The sequence below is a fragment of the Solanum pennellii genome, chromosome 8 (genome assembly GCF_001406875.1).
Source record: "Solanum pennellii chromosome 8, SPENNV200".
Classification (NCBI taxonomy): Eukaryota; Viridiplantae; Streptophyta; class Magnoliopsida; order Solanales; family Solanaceae; genus Solanum; species Solanum pennellii.
The window spans coordinates 17579386-17602846 of record NC_028644.1 but is presented as its reverse complement, the minus strand read 5'-3'; the positions used below and the strand labels follow the sequence as shown (position 1 = coordinate 17602846).

Here is a 23461-nt window from a genome sequence, read left to right as displayed (position 1 = left end):
GGGGGTTGGGATCCTTAATTTGTTTTTTCATTTTTTTTCTTTTTATTATTTAATTATTTTAAAAGAAAATTAATTGCTATCACTCGCCTTTTTAAGTGTGACACCACGCGATATAAGTCAGCAAAATAAATGCCACATAAGCTTAATCAACGGTCTACGGGTTTAAAAATCTCATTTTAATTGAGTTAAAGGGTTCAGTTGACAAAATATTAAATAGAAGGGTTTACAATACAAATTCATACAAGTACAAGTGTCTATCAGACCACTTTGCCATTTTTTAAAAAGATAATTCACTTATCTATAAATTTTTTTCATTAAATTTAATTACTAATAGGGATAATACTCAATTACCCCCCTAGCCTATACCCAAAATCCCTACGACACACCTTATCTTTGATGAGTAACTATTACCCCCTCCAACCTTTTTTTTAAGTAATTTATTACCCCTTGCGTGCCTACGTGGCAATAATCGTTATTTCACCCATGTAGGGCGCGTGAGTGCAGATTTTGGCTAACAATGACCAATAAAAGTTAGCCACGTGTCAAAGCAATTTGAAAAAAAATTCAAAAATAAATTTTATTGTTTCTCTCAAAAGCAGTTCTTCTTCCTCTTTTCAAAAAATAACCCCATGTTCATGGTTCTTCATTTTTGAAGAAGCTCCATCCATTATCATTCAAGTTAAATAGATCCTTGATTTGAAAAGGTAAAGTAAAATTTAATATATTCTTTACATCTTTTTATGTCGATTATTAATTCTTATTTTTTTTTGACAATGTTTATAAAGTTAGGGTTATGACAAAATCCGAGTTGAATAAGTTGTGTATGGATGAGAATGATTCAATGTTTAACGCGGAAGTGCGATGCAAGCATGGAATCTTACTGCAAATGCAGACGTCTTGATCAAATCGCAATTCCGGAAGACGATTTTGGTCTTGTCCTCACTATGAAGCCACAAACTGTAATTTCTTTAGATGGAGAGACACGGAGAGAGTTGATGAAAGATCTCGTTTTATTATTCCTAAATTGGTGAATAGGATTAACGAGTTAGAAAAAAATTATGAGCGTGTGAAGATGCAACTGGAACAGCTTGATAATTCCAACATTGAACAGTCAAAACTAGAGAAAATTCCTTTGGATGAAGGTGAAAGTCTTCGAAATCGTTATGAAAATCTGAACATCAATTCAAAGGAGAAGGTTGACAACGTAAAAGAAATGGGTGAATTGAAAGACAAGAAGAAGATGAAAGGGATGAAAATGAAGAAAACAAATAAAGGCTGTTGTTTTGGCAAATTCCTTTGTTGTCTGATGATTTGTTTTGTTGTTGTATTTGTTAGTTTTCTAACCCAAGTTGGTAGGTATAAGGATCATATGAAATTGCCATAATTTTGTGTGGTAACAAAACCTTTATTTGCTCTATTGTAATGTAAAATTGAATTTGTTTGTGTTTGAAACTGTCTTAATTCTCTATTTGCCATGTTGATATGTTTGTGTTGGAAGTTGTAAAATGAAGTAAAGCAAGAGGTATTAATCATTCTTGAGAGCAAATTGTAAGTACAAAGTTGTTTGTAAAAATGCCGAGAATTAGTCACAGCGCATAGGTGCCCAGAATTTCATTGCTTAAGAGCAAATTTTCAGTACAAAATCTAAATGTGCCCAAAATTATACAAGTCACAACACATACGCAAAACAAAGTTTTCACATTGCATAAGTACCCGTAATTTCAGTACTATAACAAAAAATAGGAATATTTAGTTTTCCTTCAAACATGAAACAAAATAGTACTTATAGTGGCCACCAACAAAGTACTGATAAAACACCATTGATATCAACATTATAGTTTCCATGGGTGTTGAGCTTGTGAAGAGGAGGAAGCATTTGGGTTTGAAAGCCTTGATTGATCTCTAATCTGCTGGAGCCTTCTAGTTGTGATTGCCTGATTTCCTTTCCACTTCAATCCGCTTGTCGGTTTGAAACCAACATCCCCAGTTACAATACTTGATCTCAAAACTCTCTTTGGTCCGGCTAATATTGTGCTACTTGGCAGTCCAGGCTACAAAATTTTTAGAGAACTAAGATTATTAGAGAATAAATGTGCAAGTTATTAGAGAACAAACAATATGAATGCATCGCAATACTTACATTGAAAGTTTTGAAACCATTTTTAGCTTGAAACACACCCATACCAGTGACTCTTGGCCTTTTAAATTGAGTTGTGTTTTCAACACCCTTTCCTTTCCTGGTAGTAGCAGTTTCCTTTGGTGCAACATTTGTGTTCTGGTCTACACCCTGTGTTGTACTACCTTGAGAACATGTAAACCAATTTTCAAGTGGATGATTACTACCTCTTCCTGCACTTCCCAATCCCCTACCCCTTCCTCTACCACTCCTGGATCTTGATAATACTCCAACACCATTTACACTTGCACATTCTTCATGTGTTGGTGTTCTTGAAGTTGTAGGAGGTGCAGTGGTTCTAGGAGAGGCCCTTGATGCACTTGCACTTGCTCTAGCTCTTGTTGTTCTTGAAGTTGTTGGAGGTGCAATAATTGTAGGTGAATCCCCTGTTGCACTTGCATTTGCACTTGTGTTTTTAGGTCTGCCTCTCCCCCTTTTGGCAACAGGCTCACTCTCAATATTTGTTGATTTCTAATTAGCAAAAAAAAAAATATTATATTAGTAAGTTGATTACACTTTAAAAGTAAGTGACAAAATAGTAATGTACCTTTGGTCTTCCCCTTCCTTTTTTTGAACTTGATGGTTCTTCAACATTTGAAGTAGGGGTAGCTCTCTGTTCCCCGGCAGTAGAACCAACTCCATCACTCCTTCGTAAATGACAACTTCTTTTATTGTGACCTTTAACATGGCAAAGACTACATGTCATAGTTAGTCCTGTTTTAGATAATTTACCAGACACCTTCTTTTCACCAACCTCTTTCCTTCTCAACTTTCTAGGTCTGCCTGGCATTTGTTTTATCACTGGTGGATCAACAAGAGGATTTTTTGATTCTGGCCACATTGGCATGTTATTCATAGGTTGTATGAAATGTGAGTAAGTCATCAAGTACCTCTCTTTAGAGTAGCATGGATGAATGAAATCATGTGGGTCATATTGTTTATGCAACATTGCAGCTAAGGCATGTGCACATGGTATACCCTTCAACATCCAAGATCTACAACTACACTCCCTCTTTCTCAAACATACAGTGTGTTGTTTGTATCCATCCAAAACCTCATAGCCAGTTACTCCATTAAACTCAATGTTACATGCCATTGACTTATCAATATTTTGTTCTAGTACTTTCATTGCCATTGGAGAGAAATTGCTTATCCAAGAGTTTGGAAATTCACTTAACCTAGCTAACCTATTCATGACCTTAATTCTTATCTCTTCAAGCATAGAAATAATGGTTTTATGCCTTGCAGACAAAATCCAAGCATTAAAGCTTTCACACATATTATTATCTATAGCATCAGACTTGACTTCACAATTAAAATACACCTTACACCAATATTCTTTATCATAGTAAATTAGGTCATCCACTATACCTGTACCTCCAGTACCTAATTTAGACAACTCGTGCAGATTTTCTCTAAATTCAGCTTCAAAAGTACTTCTAGCACACTTCCAGAACTGATTCTTCCTTTGCAGCCCTCTCCAATTCTTTGACCAATTTGCTAGTATATGCCTAGCACACCTTCTTTCCTCACAAGCTGGCAACAACTCCTTTATAGCTATATCCAGTCCCTAACAGTTACAACAAACATTAGATAATTAAGTTTAAAAAAGGGATAAACCAACAGATAATTTAAAACAAGTTTACCTTTTGCATGTCTGACATAATTGTGAAACTTGTTCCATCTCCTAATCTCAAGTCTTCTTTCAACAGAGAAATAAACCAACTCCAAGTGATTGTGTTCTCATTTTCAACTACAGCCCAAGCAAGTGGAAGCATTTGATTATTGCCATCTTTAGCCACTGCAATAAGTAATTGACCCCTGCAAACCCCCTTCAAGAAACAACCATCCAGACCAATGCATTTTCTAGCTGACATAAATGCCATCTTGAGTGCAACAAAACAAATGTAAAATGCCTCAAATACTGGCCTACTAGCTTCTCCTAGCTTCACCACACAAGTACTCCCAGGATTATTCCTCAGCAACTCATCCTTATAATCAAGAATTCTCCCAAATTCCTTAACATGATCACCCATAAGTTCATTCAAAATTTTAGCTCTTGCTCTTCTAGTTGTGGTCTTACCAACATGCACATTATACTTCTTACGGATTAACTCTTGCAGCTTGAACACTTTGATATTTGGTTGTTCAATAACTTTCTTTTTAAAAATAGTAGCAATGAATCTAGAGTTGCACAAATAATTCCTAGTAGCCTTTTGACATGAATGGACTGGCATGTAAGTCTTAATAACAAAGTTATTTAGTCTTCTTGTCCAAACTTGCATATAACAAACATTTGGAATTTACCTTGCAACATCTCACCCTTACTCTATTTGGCTCATTCACACACTTTTCAATCTGAACCCCTCTCTGAATTGCATACTTAGTGACTGCCAATCTAAACTCTTTTACACTTTCAAAAACCATACCCAATTGCCACACAATCTTCTTAATGTTGGGATCAAATCTGACTCTCTCTATGGTATGTTTTTTCCTTTTTGTGTTAGGCAGTTTCAACTTCATTTTTTCACCTTCCTCTAGACAACTATCATCTGTGTCAGTTTCAAAACTACAAGCATCAGAACTTGCATAATATGGTTCATCACCCCCCAACCTTCCTTCTAAAGTACATCTATTGATAGCTGTCTCATCAAACCCAAGATCTGCTCCAGCATTACCACATGCTACTTCTTCAGTATCTGCAGGAATTCTTTCCCTTCTTTTTCTCCTCCTCAGAAAAGATCTTTTCTCAGCCCTCAGTTGAATTAACTCCTCATGAACATCACTTCCATATTGATCATCTTCAAGTATTTCACTATCTTCAGAATCATCACTCTCTTCAGTTGACTCATCAGATACTTTTACAGAGTATTCACTATCTTCAGAATCTGATGGATCACTATTTAGAGCTGTTGGGTTTGAAGTAGAAGGAATATTTGAGGTAGTATTTATAGTTATATCTACCCCATTATAAGCAGCCTCACCTACTTGATTATATCCACTAGCCTCAGTGGTCCCAAATTTATTAAAAGTTGCACCAGAATCCTCACCAGGCATGTGGACATATACTTCCAAAACAGACCCACTTTGCAAACAATTACACATTGCTAAGAGAATATCATCATTGTCAATATCTCCTAAAATGCAACTATTAGGTGGCCGGACACTAAATTTACAATTTGGACTATACCCTAGTTCTTTAATATAGTCCTTAATCTCAAAGTATGATATTGTATCCACATCAATATCATAATATTCACTCACTAACCCACCCACATATCTTGCTTTATCACCTTCATACAACAAGGCCCCACCATGATAAAACTTTAAAGTAATGAATGTAAACCCACTCATACCTATACGCATAAACATAACAATAATTAAGTAAAAGTTGCTAATAGAATATAATAATTGACTAAGAAAACACATACCCAAATAGTTATAAAAACAATTCAAGTTGAAGAAAACACATACCCAGCCCCACACATACAGAACACAATACCACACATAAATAACACAATACGCGACATATCTTTATCTTCTTACAATTAGGTATGTAACCCCACACAGACAAAACACAACACCCAACATATATTTTCTTCTTAGGATAATGTTATTTAACTTTAACCCCACACCCACACAGACACAACACAATACCCAACATGAAGTTACTTTATTGTAACCCAGAAGATAAGACAGCACAGAAAAACACCCAACTCGTCTTTATCTTCTTGCATGTTTCATATTATAACAACATAACTCACACAACTATAATACCACCCAACCAACCCACACTCAAAACACGTTTCATATAAATGTATGAATAACAAGTTACATACACCCATAACAACAAAGGTGACAGTATGAATATATGAATAACATCAACCCTAAAAATAAGAAATTTGATATCTAACAGAACCACAACATAAACCCTAAAAGTTATATTTCACTCAAAATCGAAATCAATATTTAACATATCATAACCCTTACAAAATCTAAGCATAACCACTACAAAATCTAAGCATAACAACAAAAAACAAAATAAATGAAGAAAAAACTAACCTTTGAACTCAACTCAGTCACGATTCTTGCTGAATGAAATCGACCCACGTCCCACACTTTCACGTTTGAAATCGATCCACACACTGCAACCAAAAATTAACTCCCAAAATCCAACATCGAAAATCAAATTTCAGTTGGAAATCTAATTTCTAACCTTTGAAATCGATCCCGTCCACACATGCAACGCTTTCCCTCTTTCTACTTCATCTACTTTTTGGTAAAATTAATTTGGAAAAGATAAAACGCCAGCTTTTCAAATTGGGAAGTGTAAAGTTACTTTATCGAAAGCTGAAAAACTGGGTCCCGGCGCGTGTTCAACAAACAAATCGACCTTGCAGATTATTATTGCCACGTAGGCACGCAAGGGGTAATAAATTACTTAAAAAAAAGTTGGAGGGGGTAATAGGACCTCATCAAAGATAAGGTGTGTCGTAGGGATTTTGGGTATATGCTAGGGGGGTAATTGAGTATTATCCCTTACTAATAATCAATCTAAGATTTAGTTTAAACACCATCATGCTTCAATCATAAATTTATTTTATATCTCTATCCATTAATCTAGCAAAATGCAAACAAATAATAAAATAAAATTCATTTAGCAGAAACAACAACAACAAAATAATAATAATAATAATAATAATAACAACAACAATAATAATAATAATAATAATAATAATAATAATAATAAGGAAAAGGGTCAAAATTATCCATCAAACTTTGCTTTGTTGGTTGATTTTACATTTGCCATTAAAATTAAGTTATTTTTATCCATGTCGTCAATAAATTTAACAAATATACTCCTCCTTGGATGGAAAGCCCCAAATCAATACAATTATTCAATTTTATTTAAATTACCCAATTTTAATCTGATCCGACCCACTTAATAATATAACTCATTTCTTTTGTCCAAATCAACTTTGTTTTTCCCACCACCGCCGCCGAAACCACCACCAAATCATATATTGTGTCCTATCCAAGAGCCTCTTTGATCTGTTTCTTTTGATCTTCCATCAATGACGTGGGAAAAGAAACCTCAAATTTAACATATAAATCACCCTTCTTGTTACTATAAAGTAGCGACATCCCTTAACCTTTAAACTTCTTCACTTCTTTAGATTTAGTGATTCCCTAGTGAAGAATATAAACAATGACTTCGGTACACAATTATACAATCAAACATACACTGTTAGTATCAAATATATGTATATTTTTTTGTAACAAAGTTTCAATGAGATCCAATAATTGTCTAAATATTGTGTTTTGCCTTCGAAGCAAAATTTAAACGCCAAAACTTTATAAAGTAGCTACTAATTTTGTAATTTTGCAACAAAGATATCAAACATCACTATTTTGTATCTTCAAGCCTCAGTGATGGGGTACTCGAACATGACATTTTTGCCTGAAAGCTTCCGGTAAAGTGCAGAAAAAGTTTTCAGTTTGTACTCGGTGTTATTACGCTCCTCGGGGTCCAAGTAGACCGTCAAGGTGGTGAAGGAGATTTTGGAGAGAGTGGTGGCTTTGGTGGTGATGGTTATGGTAGGGATAACAAAGTTGATTTGAATAAAAGAAATGAATTATATTATTAAGTGGGACGCGTCGGGTTAAAATTGGGTAATTTAAGTAAAATTGAATAACTTTAATTAATTTGAGGCTTTCCAACTAAGGAGGAGAAATTTTTGTTAAATTTATTGATAGAAGGAATAAAAATAACTTGCTTTTAACGATAGAAATAAATCAACTAATAAAATAAAATTAAGAGATAATTTTAATCCTTTTCGCTAATAAGAAACTACAATAATTTTATTTACGTTCAATGACATGTCCTTATAATAATAATAATAAATATTTATACATCTAGGATGACAAATTTATGATTAAAAAATATATTATTGTACATTTAGGATGACGAATTTTATGTTTAAAAATAAATATTATTGTACATATAGGATGACAAATTTTAGTCATACTTCTCGATACGTTAAAAAATCTTCTTTTTTTCTTATATTATTATCTTGTTTAGTTACTTATTAGATGCTTTGAGATTCGATAAATCTCTATTTATATGAAAATATTTTTTGAAATAAAGTGCTTTCTATTAAAAAAATAGTTTTAAAAAAAATATAATAGTATTCTTACCATATTATATAAATGGTACATAAATATCTTTCTTTCCCCTATTAGATGAAATTTCTGTTTTCTTTTTTATTTATTGAATAAAAAAATGCTTTTAATTTGTTAGAAATAAAGCAAATTTAAATTATTTCTAATAGGTAAAGAATATTTTTGATCTAATATATTGAAAAAAATCATTTTGAATTATTTGTAATAAATTGATATTATATTTTTTTTAAAATGATTTAATTCAAAACGCTTAGACTCAAAATCTATGATTAAAAGGGAAAGAGACATTTCAAAACTCCACCACATATTTTTATGGTAATTTTTGTTTTCCTACTATCTCTTTTTATAGTAATTCTTTTTCCTTTTTTCCTAAAATAACAAAAGCATATTAGATAATGATGACAAGTAGGGTAATATAGTCATTGTCCAACAACACTTTTTTTTTCTTTTTTCTTTTTCACTCTTCCTCCAAACTCGGCCCCAAAATGTGCCACCTATATCCACTGTTTCTTCACCATCTCTCTTTCAATTCAACTTTCCCTTTCACCTCTTTCCTGTTTGTGCATTTAAACAAGTCGGCATATAATAAATAAACACACTATTCCCACGCAATCATGTACTATAGTTGGTAGATATTTTTTCCTACAACGGTTACTCTAAATTTTTGCTTTGAAAACTAAGCAATCTTCAAAATGGATTTTCCTTCATTTTTGACATCTTTAGCAACTTCATTTATTTTATTTGTGATTTTGATGTTTCTATTCACATGGCTTTCAAGAAAATCAGGGAATGCTGAGGTTTATTATCCAAACCGGATCTTAAAAGGTATGAATCCGGTTGAAGGTGGGTACATGACCCGGAATCCTTTTGCTTGGATGAGGGAAGCTATTTCATCATCTGAAACTGATATAATCAACATGTCTGGAGTTGATACTGCTGTCTACTTTGTTTTCCTTGCCACTGGTAACTTTTATTTATTTTTAAATTAAACAAGTTACTATTATCTTTGTTTCAATCCACCAAAATATTACTCATTTTTATCTTAGTTTAGTAGTAATTGTTATTTAGGGTTCAAATCTTAAATCTCAAGTAAGTATAACATTTTAATTTTTCAAATTTCAATCATGCATTCATCATGTTAATGGGGGTGACCTTTCTTAGGAACACTTTACTCCCAATTTTTTTTTTTTTAAATTCAGTTATTTTTATGGGGGAGAGAGTTAGGTAGAAGCATAATGAGGAAAGTAAATGGTTGCCTCAAAGCAAACCAACCAACTCAACCATTTTTTAAGGATCTTTCGTTTTGGTGAAAAGTAATATTTAAAAAAAATAAAAAAAGAAATTGGGTTAAAAATATGTAACCGTACGAGTAAGGAGAGATAAATTTTTTGAGATAAAATAAGGAATTATTTTATTGGCCTAAGTCATCTCCAGCCACTCAAAGTTGTCCGCATAATTCATTTAGACACCTCAATTAATGCTTGTGCCAATTGAACACTTTATTTGTTCAAAAGTGATTCCTATTAGACACAAAATGCTGACATGGCAAAAAACGTGTAATTCACTTTCCTTGAGCGCGTTAATTTATTAAAAATAATATTTTTCTTTTTTTTTCCTCTTAATTTATACCCCTAAGTTAATTTTAACAAAAAAGAAGAAGAACAGTTGTCTTCTTCTTCCCTATTTCTATCAACCCCACCACCCCACCCCAACCCCTATCCCCATACACCAGTGGTTATCTTCTTCCCCATCATTCTAATGATTTCAAAATTCTTAGTATCAGTGGTTATCTTCTTCCCCCACCATTCTAATGGTTTCAAAATTCTTAGCATTTTGTTTCATTTATAAATTTTTCGAAGAGATTCTTTTCCCCATCTTTCTCTACCTAAAAAACGAGATGAAGTAAAAAGTTATAATTAATAAAAGCTGATGAAAAAAAAATTTGTAGGGTTAAAGATAGAACTGTACAGGGAGGGGGGGTCGCCATTAATGGAGTTAAAGAAAATGTATGTTTTGTTCCAGTTGAAGGCAGGGAGGTGTTTAGGTTTTACTTTTTTTTTTAAATTTTTTTTACTTTAAAATAATTTTTATTTTTTTTACTTTATAATATAATGTTTAAATAATTTTTTGGATTAAAAAATAACACATGTCATTATTTGATTGGTCAAATTGACATGTCAGCGCGAGTGTATTTCACACATTCTCTATTTTTTGTTTATTCTCGAAAAAATGTTCAAATGATTCAAATTCAGAATGGTTGAAGTGTTCAATAGGTAGTACGTCTAGTTGAGGTGTCTAAATGAATAATCGGGACAAGTTTGAGTGGCCGCATATGACTTTGGCCTATTTTATTCTACCGTTGGTTACGAATATTTATTAGTATATATAGGAATCCACCATTAATGATATATATATATATATATATATATATCTCAATCCATGGGATAACTTTGTCGTGTATTTGATTGACCCTGCTCTTGCTACAAGTATAAAAAATCTTTTATAATGTGATGTGAGTGTAGAGAAGTTAAAATCATAGGGACAATGGATAGCCTTAGCCAAGTTAATTATGTTTAGCTTTTCTCATAGTAATAAAAATAGACTAAAACTGCTGCATTTTCAATTTGTTACTATCCTCTTGTCTTTTTTTTTTTTTTGGTGTGTGGGGAAATAATTCCATTCCTCTAATTTAATGTTGTTATCTACCGGAACATTTTGTCTGTGGTGGTAAATACTTTTTGCTTCCAAAGTGTATTGTTTTTTTACTCAATCATAGATTATGATTCTATTTCAAAGAAAATTCTTTTTGGAATAAGGGATTTACAAAAATAGTGTTTGAAAATCTTTTCAGTATGTAGGTGACAAGTGTTCTTTGATAACAAGAGGAAAATTTTCTAGAAATGTTTTCCAAGATCTGGTTCTTGAAAATGGTTTTTAAAACACTTTCAATTTAAGCATGGTAAGCAATTGAAGAAAAAAAAATCAAAGGATATTTAAAGAATAAAATTTTTTGTCTATGTTATATTGAAAAAAGAGTAATAGACAATGATACTATATCGAGTGATAAACTAATAAAAAATCATCCCTAACAATGTAAAACTACTAATAGATGGAATAGTGGACAAATACAACTAAGAAAAGAAGGAACAAAAAAATAATTTGATGACTATATTTGATTTCCATTAAAATCATAGTGATTTTATTATTGGGTATACTATGAGAAATAAAATTACAGAAGAGATAAAATACAATGTGATGTCAACAAGCTAGGGATTTCAAACTTAGTTCATCCATAACTTATTAATGGTTTGTGTGAATGACATGATTAATGGTAGGTAGACCAGAATTGACCTGCGAAAGATTTGGGAAAAATGAACCAAAGCGTTGTGTATATGTAACAAGTTGATTACCAACTGGTGATTTGAATGTTTTAAGTAAATTCTCTAAGTAAGGTGCTCAATTTACTGATTAAAATAAAAAAATAATGAGCGAAAAAAGTGGAAAAGAGAATTTAATCAACCCAATAGTAACAGTAAATTGTGGAGTTCGTTGTAGTAGTACAAGCAACTATAACCTTTGAAATGTTCTCTGAACTTGTAATAGATGATTCTCAATTTGTTCAAGTTTTGCTTGCTTCCTTCATTGAATCCATTTTCAAAAGTCGTAGCCAAGTTGTTGCAACCTCAAATGTGAGTTCATTTGCATTAGGTAAACTGGAGAGTGTAAAGAAATTCTTGTATAACACCATTTATCTTTTCAGCCTTGGGCATATTTGTATTCTCGGGCATTGTTCTACTGCCTGTACTTCTACCAGTTGCCGCAACCGATCATACTATAAGGACAGTCAACACCACCAGCAAGGGGACTTTCAATGAACTTGATAACTTATCTATGGGGCAAGTTGGTGTAAGTTCTTTAGACTTTTCCTTAACATTATCTATAGATATATGTAAACCAGTGTTTCACGATGTTAGCATAGCCTAAGCCTAATTTGACAATGCAGCACTATTTACACAAGGGTCCATTTTTATAGGCATTTGTCTAAATTAACAAAACATGCTATGTTTTCCCCTCCATTTTTTTTTCTCTATCGTTACCATATAGGCTGTTATTTACAGATTTTTGATTCATTGTACATAATCTGTGCATCCACTGTTACTTTATTTTTCTTCATTTTGTTGCCACTGAATGAATTCTTATATATTGATTTTTGTCCATTGGTGTTGCAGAATTCAGGTGCGAGGTTGTGGGCATTTATAGTTGCCACATATTGGGTTTCCATTGTTTCTTACTTATCTCTGTGGAGAGCATACAAGCATGTTGCAGAATTGAGAGCTAAAGCTCTTATGTCTCCAGAAGTTAGAGCCGATCAATTTGCTATTCTTGTCAGGGATATTCCTCCTGTTTCTGAGAGTCAAAGTAGAAAAGAGCAGATAGATTCATACTTTAGTGCAATCTACCCTGAAACTTTTTATCGATCAATGGTGGTGACAGACAATAAGAAGGTAATATCTTAGATCTCTGTATTGTTTAAGTATTCTTCCACTATGGATAGTTGTATTACTTCCATATGCTCATTTTACAAAATGTAGCATTACTTCATGTTTTCACCAATATTCTAAGGATGGGTTTGTGCTCATTATGCCCATCACCTGTCATTTCCTAAAACTTAATATTTGAAGGATGAGCCTGTGTGCCATTTACTAGATACTCTGTTAGTATTTCGTTAGCCTAAATTTCAAATCTCTTGTAGATTCAAATTTCAAAGCGTCTGATTTTTATCAGGTCAACAAAATTTATGAAGAGTTGGAAGGGTATAAAAAGAAGCTTGAACGTGCTGAAGCCATCTATGCAGAGTCAAAGAACACAAAACCTGATGCACTAAAACCCTCACATAAAACTGGTTTCCTTGGAATTATCGGTGAAAAGGTGGATTCAATTGAATTCTATAATGATAAGATTAAGGAGTTGATCGAAAAGTTAGAAGCCGAACAAAAGGTGACTCTCAAAGAGAAACAACAATCATCTGCACTTGTCTTTTTCAACAGCAGGGTGGCTGCAGCTTCAGCATCACAGAATTTACATGCCCCAATAGTTGACACATGGACTGTTATAGATGCTCCAGAACCCCGACAGTTGATTTGGACTAATCTTTCAAAAAAGTTTTATGAGAGAATAATTCGCCAGTATGTTGTGTACGCTGTGGTGTTTCTGACCATATTCTTTTACATAATTCCGATTGGGTTCATTTCTGCATTGACAACTTTAGACAATTTGGTGAAGCTGTTCCCGTTTTTGAAACCGGTTGTTAAGCTGGAGGTTGTCAAGACAGTGCTAGAAGCGTATTTACCTCAACTTGCACTTATCTTATTTTTGGCTTTGTTGCCAAAGTTTCTTCTGTTTCTATCCAAAGCAGAGGGCATCCCATCAGAAAGCCACGTGACAAGAGCTGCTTCAGGGAAATATTTTTATTTCACCGTGTTGAATGTATTTATTGGTGTTACTCTGGGTGGAACTCTATTCACTTCCTTCAAGAGCATCGAGCATGATCCCAACTCTATTTTTCGTGTGTTGGCAAAAAGCCTTCCACAGAATGCAACTTTCTTCTTGACTTTTGTGGCTTTGAAGTAAGTCTGGAGCTCACTTTCACTTCTATATCTTCAGCTTCTTTTTTATCTCGCAAATTTCTTCTTGATCTTGTGCCTGTGAAGTAAGTCTAGCATGCTTTCCCTTTTATTTTTCCGCTACTCCTTTATCTTTTTATTTTATTATTTTTTATAACGGTATGTTGTCGGTTATGTCTGCTGTTTGTTCCGTTTCTAACTTAAGAGCTGGGAAATGTTAGACTTGAACTGAGTGTGGCATGGGTCAACTGTTCTCCTAAGCTATCATACTTTGCGTCTTTTGCTTGTGTAAATGAATTTTCCTTTAGATGGTCCCTGAGTTACTATTTTTATCAAGTGTGTACCCATGTCAGTTCATAGCTAGTAATTACAGGAAAAAATACTAATGCTCCTTCTAATCTTATTTACGGATCGTTGAGGTTATTCTATTTGCTCAACTCAAGGTGTTTTATGGTCCTGAATGTTAGTAATTTCTTGGTAGTTTCTGTTCTGCTTCTCCATATGATGATATAGTAGGTAGAGAAAGGAACATCATCTTTTTGCTGAAGGAAATAGTCTTAATGATTTTGCTGATCTCAGATTCTTTGTTGGCTACGGGCTGGAACTATCTAGAATAGTTCCTCTAATCATATTCCATCTCAAGAAGAAGTATTTGTGCAAAACTGAAGCTGAGATAAAGGAGGCTTGGGCTCCTGGTGATCTAGGCTATGCAACTCGATTTCCCAATGATATGCTGATTATGACGATTGTCCTATGCTATTCCGTCATAGCTCCAATAATTATTCCGTTTGGTGTGGTATACTTTGGTCTAGGGTGGCTTCTTCTCCGGAATCAGGTGACTATTACTAGCTCCCCACTATCTATAAAGACCACAAGTTTTATAAAAGGGACTTCTTGTATTTGCCAAAAGTTGTTCCTTCTTTCTTAAACACTGTCCAATCAAAGAGATTATAGTAGTTGTTTTGGCATGTTAGTGTTTATAATCAAATGAAGATGTGAATTTTGTTTTTGTTTCCAAACAGGCACTCAAAGTGTATGTTCCCTCATTCGAGAGCTACGGAAGAATGTGGCCCCATATTTACACGCGCATGATAGCTACCTTGATTTTGTATCAAGTTACCATGTTAGGTTACTTTGGTGTTAAAAAGTTCAAGCCTACTCCAGTTCTTTTTCCACTTCCAATCATCTCGTTGATCTTTGCTTTCATTTGTCAGAAGAAATTCCGTCGGTTCTTTACATCTCCAGCCCTTGAGGTTGTTTCCCACGAACTAAAGGAAGTTCCGAACATGGAAATTGTGTACAGATCTTTCATTCCACCATGCTTAAGTGCAGGCAAACCCGATGAGCATCAATTTGAGGACGCGTTATCTCATGTGTCCAAAACAGGGTCTTCTTCAGTATGATACGAACATTTGGAAGGACATCTTTTATTTGTTGTGTGTTGATAGTTTGATGTACTTAAGATTTTAGCTTGTGTTGAATACTTTGTTGGATAGTTGCTCTGTACGCGTAGTTTGTGTGCTCTAAGTTAGATTGTTGTGTTATTTCTGTAATGATAATAGTGTGCATGGCTTCAATTTGTAAGCATTTAGTAACAATGTATATTTGATATTGTACTTTTTATCAACAAGAAATGCTCTTGCCTTTCCAAATGCATTATATCTATATTATTGAAAGCATGAATTTATTAGTTTGAGAAATATATTTTTATTTGCAAAGATTGTTTCACGTGACATTCCACCTGAATAAATTATTTTAACGTTGTTAAAAATTAAATAATGATTATAGTAGTTAACGCTAAAGATTACAGTCTCTTATTCTTAAAAAAAGAAAAATATTTTTTAGAAATAATTATTATTATCTTATGGTATAAAATTTACAATATTTTTCTCACCTCACCTACCAGGCTACCACCTCATCTCCACCCCCAACAAACCTCTATCCTTCTATTTTTAAAATTTCTTTAATGAAATACTTCTAAAACTTCAGACACCCCTTTCCTACTCTTTTCTAATTTCTTTTTGATATTATTTTTTTATATATATACTTTTTTAAAAAGTAAAATTCTACTCCACATATTCTGACCTCCGCTCCTAATTCTTTTATATATATATATATATATATATATATATATATATATATATGAGAAAATACTAAAAGTGGAAAATATGTGCGGTGGAGTAGATCCATCACTGATTGTTACATATCAATTGAAGCATTGAAGGGTGGCGAATATTGCAGCTTACTAATATGGATGTGAGGTAAGGAATTAAATTACTTAGTATTACAATGCTAATGTCAGGACCATCTTCCCTTTTTGATATTCACTTGATTTCTTTATTAGAGTAACTAATAAAGTTTATTTCACATAGTTATTTACCATTAAAAAAGTACTAAAAAAATGATGGACTGAAAAGCGATACCATTTGCCACACTGTCCGTCGCTTTTTAATAAAAATAATTATTTTTAAAATTATTTTACAAAAAGCGACGGACGTCATCTCTTAGTCCGTCATTTTTTTTGCGGATTTTAGCGCCATATGTATAATGAATTACTAATTATTTATTTAATATAAATGGCAACCCCGTCCGTCGCTTTTATTAAAAATAATTATATCAAATTAAAAAATAACGACTTAGTCCGTTGTTTTATCATAGCGACGGACGACAACATTATGTTTGTTGCTTCTTGGTCAAAATATATGGTCATTATTTTAATAAAGTGATGGACAGTGTCTCCTAGTCTGTCGCTTTTTGGTCGAAATGTTGGTCAATTATATTTAAATAAAGCGACGGACTTAGAGGCGTTGTCCATCGCTTTTATTAAATATCTGAAAGATAGATCAGGTTTTTCTTATTTTCTTCTCTCTCTCTCTCTCAACCCTTATTCTGTCCGTTCTCTTTATCGATCTCCCTGCACATCGCCCTTTCCCGTCGCCATGGCCGGTCGTCGTCGCTGTTCGTGAGTGCCAGCTACTATCTCTCTTATTTTGTTAACGTAAGTGTTTAATTTTTTTATTTCTAGTTATTATAATTGATTGTTAGTTAATATCTTATTATTTTTGTTTTTATTATACAATTGTCAGTTTGATTTGATTGTTGTTAGTTAAGTATAGAAAATTAAAGATTTTTATTTTAGGTTTTTTGAAAAAAAATAAAATTGGGCATTGTTAGTTAGTGAATAATTTGAATTTTTTGATTTTAGGACTAGTTTAAACTTTGAGAATATGTTATTTGAGGTTGAACTAAGAATTTTTTTGATTTGATTGATTTTTAGTTAGTAAAGTGTTAATTTGAAGTTAGCAATTAGTAATTCATGAAGTGTTATGAGTAGATGATGAATTTTTGAATGTCATTAACTTGAAATTAAAACTTGAACTTGAACTTAGAATTTTAAGTTGAACTTAGACTTGAACTTGAAATTAGAACTTGAACTTAAAATTAGAACTTGAACTTGAACTTAGAATTTGAATTTGAACTTGAAATTAGAGCTAGAACTTAAACTTAGAATTTGAAGTCGAACTTAGACTTGAATTTGAAATAAGAACTTGAACTTGAACTTGAACTTAGAATTTGAACTTGAACTTGAAATTAGAACTTGAACTTGAACTTAGAACTTAAACTTAGAATTTGAAGTTGAACTTAGACTGGAACTTGAAATTAGAACTTGAACTTGAACTTGAACTTAGAATTTGAACTTGAACTTAGAGTTTGAACTTGGAATAAGAACTTGAACTTGAACTTAGATTTTGAAATTGAACTTAGACTTGAATTTGAAATTAGATTTTGAACTTGAAATTAGAAGTTGAACTTGAACTTGAACTTAGAACTTAGAACTTGAACTTGAAATTAGACCTTCAACTTGAACTTAGAACTTGAAATTAGAATTTGAAGTTGAACTTAGACTTGAACTTGAAATTATAACTCGAACATGAATTTAGAACATGAACATTGAACTTAGAACTTAATAACTAATCTTGATGACCTCAATTAATTTGAACTTAATAATTGAACTTTGACCTCAATTAACTTTGTGATACTTTTTGTGTATCCATCGAGTGTTTGTTAAGATTAAGTATCAACACTAGTTGATTTTATTGATGACAAAATTGATTTTCTTGCAAGATCGATTTGTGCCCATCTAGTGTTGATATTAAGCTTTAATTTAAGAATGATGTGTTTGTTTTGCATAAGTACCGATACTAGTTGATCCTATTGATGATAAAATTGATTTTCTTGCAAGATCGATTTGTGTCCATCTAGTGTTGATATTAAGCTTTAATTTAGGAATAATGTGTTTTTAGCATAAGTACCAATACTAGTTGATCCTATTGATGATAAAATTGATTTTCATGCAAGATCGATTTTGTCCATCTAAAGTTGATATTAAGCTTTAGTTTAGGAATAATATATTTGATTAGCTTAAGTACCAACACAGTTGATCTTATTGATGACAAAATTGATTTTATTGCAAGATCGATTTGTATCCATCTAGTGTTGACACTTAGCTTTAGATTTAGAAATAATATACTTATTAAACATAAGTACCAACACTAGTAGATCCTATTGATGACAAATTGATTTTCATGCAAGATCGATTTGTGTTCATCTAGTGTTGACACTTAGCTTTAAAAAATTGTTAAGTTGTTTTAATAAGTTAAATTAAATAATGTGATTTTGTTGATGAATTTAGTTGTTGGAATTAAGTCAAAACTAAACTAGGTCAAGTTAAAAAGTTATTTATTTTGTGTACTTGGGAGCAAAGACACAAATATGTCATTGCAATCACATTTGAGAGGAAGGCATCCGCCAGACTGTCTCACTGTGTAAAGAATGTTTGGGATAGTGCTGAACATCCAAATTGGATGTTGTCTCATCTTTTTGATGAATTGAGTCTGTATTGTAACAAACAAGTTTAAGGCAATATCAGGACAAACCAAAAAGACTAGAGACAAGCTTAAGGATGGCTCGTTGCACATCAGAGTGCAAAGACCATTAGAGCAATTGTAAGAGAAATAGTAAGTTCTAATTCAAACTTTTAAATAAATAATTAGTTGATACATATATATCGTTATAAATTTCAATTTTTATTTATAGGAAAAAAATTGGGACGCACTCCCATTGTACCGGAGGTTTTCAAGAAGACTCATGTCAGGAAGAAAGAGAATGTATCGGATCCAGATGTGCGGGTGGAGGAAAGGGATGAACAAATTTTGTAAGTTATTTATCATGAATAATATATATTAATAGCTAAATATATTTATAATATGTATGTATATTGATGTCAATTTTTGTATTTAATATGTAGAATGAGTTTCATCAATACGTCGTCGAGAATCTAGATAGTTCGGTCCAATTGACACCTGAACTTTTCACCCAGATTTGGAAAGAAAAAGTGGTACCGGAAACACAAGGGTAGAGTTTATGGTCTAGGCTGTCGAAATAATGTAAGACGACTCCAGTCAGGCTTAGAAGGTATTGGATTGTCACATCAAGACGAGGCACTTGATGGTGTTCAAATTGTTGCTATGTCGGCTCAAATAGCTAAACTTACAGCGGCACTGGCAGAGTCCGAGTGCAGAAGAGTAGATGAACAAGAAATTATGAGTGAGACCATTCAGTAAATCAAAAAACAAGTGACGAACCTCGATTGTCAACCTACTACTTCGGTTCCCGATGACACCGACGATGATAGTGATGAGGATGCTTATGCAGATCCCACTCCCTAGTTTAGATCTCTAGACATATGAACTTTTTAAAATTTTGAAATGAATTTTGAAAGACTTTATAACTTTAATTTGTATTTTAGATACTTCTGAATGTTATTTAAGTTTGTTGTTTATATTTTGGTTAGATAATTCATAATTGTATGTGTTTGATTGAGCTGAATAGTGTATAATTGAATTGAATTGCATTTGCAGGGGAGCAGCAGAAACTGATTGCTAGTTTTTGCTGTAAAAAATATTGCAAAAAAAGCGACGAACAACGTGGTTTTGTCCGTCGCTTTTCAGGGATTTTGAAAATAAAATTTCCAGAAAAGCGATGGACAGGGTCCTTTTGTCCATTGCCTTTCTGGGATCTTCAAAAATAAAAATTCAAATAAAGCTATGTGTAGGGTCCTTTTGTCCGTCGCTTTCTAGGATTTTGAAAAATAAAATTTCCAGAAAAGCGATGGACTGCATCACCTTTTAGAAATTTAAGAGTCAAAAAGCAATGCAGTCCTTCGCTTTTTAAAAAGCGTCGAGCTAAAAACGACGGAGGTCACTGCATCACCTTTTCGTTGATTTTGACCAAAAAAGCGACGCAGTCCATCGCTTTTGACCATCATTTTTTGGCAATTTTTTAGTAGTAATAAATGTATTTTCGAGTAATGTGTTCTTATACTTGAGGCCTCGACTGTCATTAGTTATTGGTTAAGGGTAAGATGATAAAACTAAAGTCTTATTGCATCAAAAGGATAAGGTATCGGGCTAAAAATCTCAATGCACCATAATGATAAGATGTTAGGTTTAAGTCCTATCAATTTATGGCTAAAATGCTTTTACATAGCTAAAACATTGGATTTTGGTTCTAATACACTACAGTGATGATGTATTGATTACTAAAGCAAAATAATGTGCTTTTGATAAAATTAGTCATGAAATCTATTTTATTGAAATCGCTCCACTCCCTAAAGTGAATATTGTTGCAATATATAATATGTCAGAAAGAAAATGAGTACATGAACATGGAATGGGTACTCAATCTATCATAATTTGATATGCTCACATGATTGTGTTCCATTCATGAAGAATGAGAATTTTTGATAAATGTTAAAAATATAAATCGATTTTCTGAAGTGAATGAGGTGTGAGCCCACCATGCTAGGCGTGGAAAAGGAAGCGACCTTTGATCTTGAACATGGTATTACCAAGAATGTCTTTAGGCAGACATGTATTATTGAGAAGCTTCATGCTTTATCTTCAGGCTTGTATTGGACAATAATTAGTACAATTCTTATACATTCTGTAGTAAATAAGAAGTTTACTTCAATACTATCATACTTTGGCATAATCGTTTGATACATCTTGCATGAGTCTATAATGATGAGATAAATTATAGAAAATTCAAATGGACATGCATTAAGGAAATTGATGTTTCTTTAAATGGTAAAGTTTCTTGTATTTTTTGTTATCAAGGCAGGTTAATTGTGAGACCATTATCAACCAAAGTCGAGATTGAGTTCCCTGCGTTCCTAGAACGCATACGTGGGGATATTTATTGACCTATTCACCCACCTAATGAATAAACTCAATACTAAAGTAAAAGTGATAGAGTAAAACAAAGCTTATCAGCACACATACGTATTTTATCGTGATGGGATCACGACTCACCTTCTAAAGAGATAGAGTGATTGATAAGAAATGAATCTTAAAACTACTCTCGGAGTAGTAAATCTAAATTTGCTCATATAATAGTAAATTAGAAATTTAATAAAGCAAAAGACATATGACACAGTAAATTTAGCGTTTATGAATACTAATAATTTTATAAGTTGACATGAATAATGTGGTCATTCCAAAGATGTGCATACTGCGTAATGGACATACGTTGAATAACTAGAAGATTCTTCGAAAATTCTTTTGTTGCTTGTTTTATGACAAGTTGATTGGATCAACTAATGTTGGGACTAAATCACTAAATTCTAAAAAATATAAAAGGTGAATATGTGTCCATTTACCTATCATGTGATATGATAAAGAGATGTATCTATAAGATAATCACATATGCGCTTGTTGTCAACTTGCAGTTTGTCATTTTACAAAATTATTTGTGCAAGATAATTGAGTTAAGATCACAACTTAAAGAATATGTAATCAAGAAAATTTATCTTTATAATATTGATAAATATTCAAGATGATGTGACATTAAATGTCTCAGATAAATAGTGAAATCATTGCTTATGAAAACAAAAGTTCATGTGTTGATATGAAATACAATATTACATACAAAAATAATTGTATGCATCATACCAATAAGTTTTAAGATCAATTTTTTTCTTAATTGATTTATGGTCAGGGAACAAATATTTTTCATCTAATAATTTTGATGTGCAGTATAAGATTAATGAATATATTATGATGCACAAATATAAATCCTTCTACGTAGATTGATATATATGTTAGTTTATCTAACATAACGGGGAGATAAGAAGCAATCAAGAGTTGTAATTTTGATTTGTAGTATAAGATTAACGAATATATTATGATGCACAAATATAAATCCTTCTACATAGATTGACATGTATGTTAGTTTATCTAACATAAGGGGGAGATAAGAAGCAATCAAGAGTTGTAAGTGCTCCTATTGAATGTCCTAAAAGATAGAGTCTACGACGTCCATGAAGTATGATAGAATGATCGGTTATAAATAAAATAATCCATTAAAAAGGGGAGAAGAAAAAGAATCAAAATGATCATTATAAGGAGATAATGTCCTCTTAAAGAGCCTATGACATTCCACTTCATGAGACCTCATGAGGGAGTAGCTATCTGAAAATAATGAAGTTATGAGATCTTAATAAGTTATGTCGTATGGTGAAACCAATACAAAATGATGTATGATATAATATGTGCAATATCGTAAAAGAATACGATGATATGAATTCTACGTTATTAAAGCATCTTCGCATAGAAATAATTATCAAGTGAAAATTAAAAAAGTGGAATGATGCATTTTGGTAAGCCTAAAGCTTATTTGACTTGCAATCTAGACTCTATAAGATATCATACATTTAATATTGAATGTTGTCACATGAGAAAATTGATATGAAATTATCCGATGAATTCAAATGCATATAAAATATTCAAATTTTTGAAAAACTTGTTTATAATCCTTATAAGGATTAAATAAATCAAGAATCTTTTGTATTGTTATGCAAGTAAATAATTTGAATTGAACTCTTGAAGAATTTTCATAAGGCAATATGTTCTTTGCTTAAAGAAGTTACAGTGAGTGACATGCAGAGTTCTTTGATCTTGAAAGGAGAATTCATAAAAATGAGATATAAGAAAGTATTTCTCGTCAAAGTTATTTTATACATATGAGCTTTGAAGAATGATAATATTAGCATGCAGCAGATTTGTACACGTAATACTATATTTGACCTATTTGCCAGTAACTTAAATATAAGGTGGTGATTTCAATATTATTACGGGGCAAGAGGAGAAAATAGGTGGTCTACTTGTCTATCCATAAGAATATGAGGATTTTGCGTTCTGCATAAATTTTTGTGAGTTATTTAATATTAATTTTTCTCAAAGCTCATTCACTTGGTTGAATGGTAGGGTTGATGAAGATTGCATTTTCAAAAGGTTTGATAAAGTGATGGTTAATAAGAGGTTATTAGATTTGTATTACTGAGGTTACAACATCTAGTCAGAAAAAGATCAGATCATGCTCCTCTACTTTTATCCCGTGGTTCTGGTAATTAGGTTAT

The 23461-nt window shown here is 32.4% G+C and overlaps 3 protein-coding genes, 1 long non-coding RNA gene and 1 pseudogene across 6 annotated transcripts; 3 read left to right on the top strand and 2 right to left on the bottom strand.

Moving 5' to 3' along the window:
• The window catches only part of LOC114078397, a 1842-nt pseudogene extending 458 nt beyond the window's left edge, over positions 1 to 1384 (top strand).
• Positions 1385 to 1679: 295 nt separating this feature from the next.
• LOC107027512 lies at positions 1680 to 4304 on the bottom strand. The gene is made up of 4 exons (XM_027919011.1): positions 3823 to 4304; positions 2724 to 3746; positions 2141 to 2647; positions 1680 to 2051 (listed from the first exon to the last, which is right to left on the bottom strand). Exons 1-4 carry the CDS (start codon positions 4210 to 4212, stop codon positions 1833 to 1835), a joined length of 2139 nt encoding a protein of 712 aa, XP_027774812.1. The 5' UTR covers positions 4213 to 4304; the 3' UTR covers positions 1680 to 1832.
• A 105-nt stretch (positions 4305 to 4409) lies between these two features.
• Positions 4410 to 6287, bottom strand: LOC114078268. Its single transcript, XM_027918827.1, has 2 exons — positions 6239 to 6287; positions 4410 to 5532 (listed from the first exon to the last, which is right to left on the bottom strand). Exon 2 carries the CDS (start codon positions 5528 to 5530, stop codon positions 4433 to 4435), a length of 1098 nt encoding a protein of 365 aa, XP_027774628.1. The 5' UTR covers positions 5531 to 5532; positions 6239 to 6287; the 3' UTR covers positions 4410 to 4432.
• Positions 6288 to 8849: 2562 nt separating this feature from the next.
• Positions 8850 to 15642, top strand: LOC107028514 (CSC1-like protein ERD4). The gene is made up of 6 exons (XM_015229602.2): positions 8850 to 9322; positions 12120 to 12265; positions 12589 to 12864; positions 13145 to 13986; positions 14563 to 14818; positions 15006 to 15642. The coding sequence occupies exons 1-6, from the start codon at positions 9052 to 9054 to the stop codon at positions 15384 to 15386; spliced, it is 2172 nt and encodes a 723-aa protein (XP_015085088.1). The 5' UTR covers positions 8850 to 9051; the 3' UTR covers positions 15387 to 15642.
• A 493-nt stretch (positions 15643 to 16135) lies between these two features.
• LOC107027340 lies at positions 16136 to 19825 on the top strand. Of its 3 annotated transcripts, XR_001457762.2 has the most exons (5): positions 16136 to 16244; positions 16957 to 16981; positions 18914 to 19001; positions 19081 to 19198; positions 19292 to 19825. It is a non-coding gene; the product is annotated as an uncharacterized LOC107027340 (long non-coding RNA). The 3 variants fall into 3 exon arrangements; XR_001457760.2 differs by having other exon boundaries at positions 16136 to 16981; XR_001457761.2 differs by lacking the exon at positions 18914 to 19001 and having other exon boundaries at positions 16136 to 16981.
• Positions 19826 to 23461: the final 3636 nt, after the last annotated feature.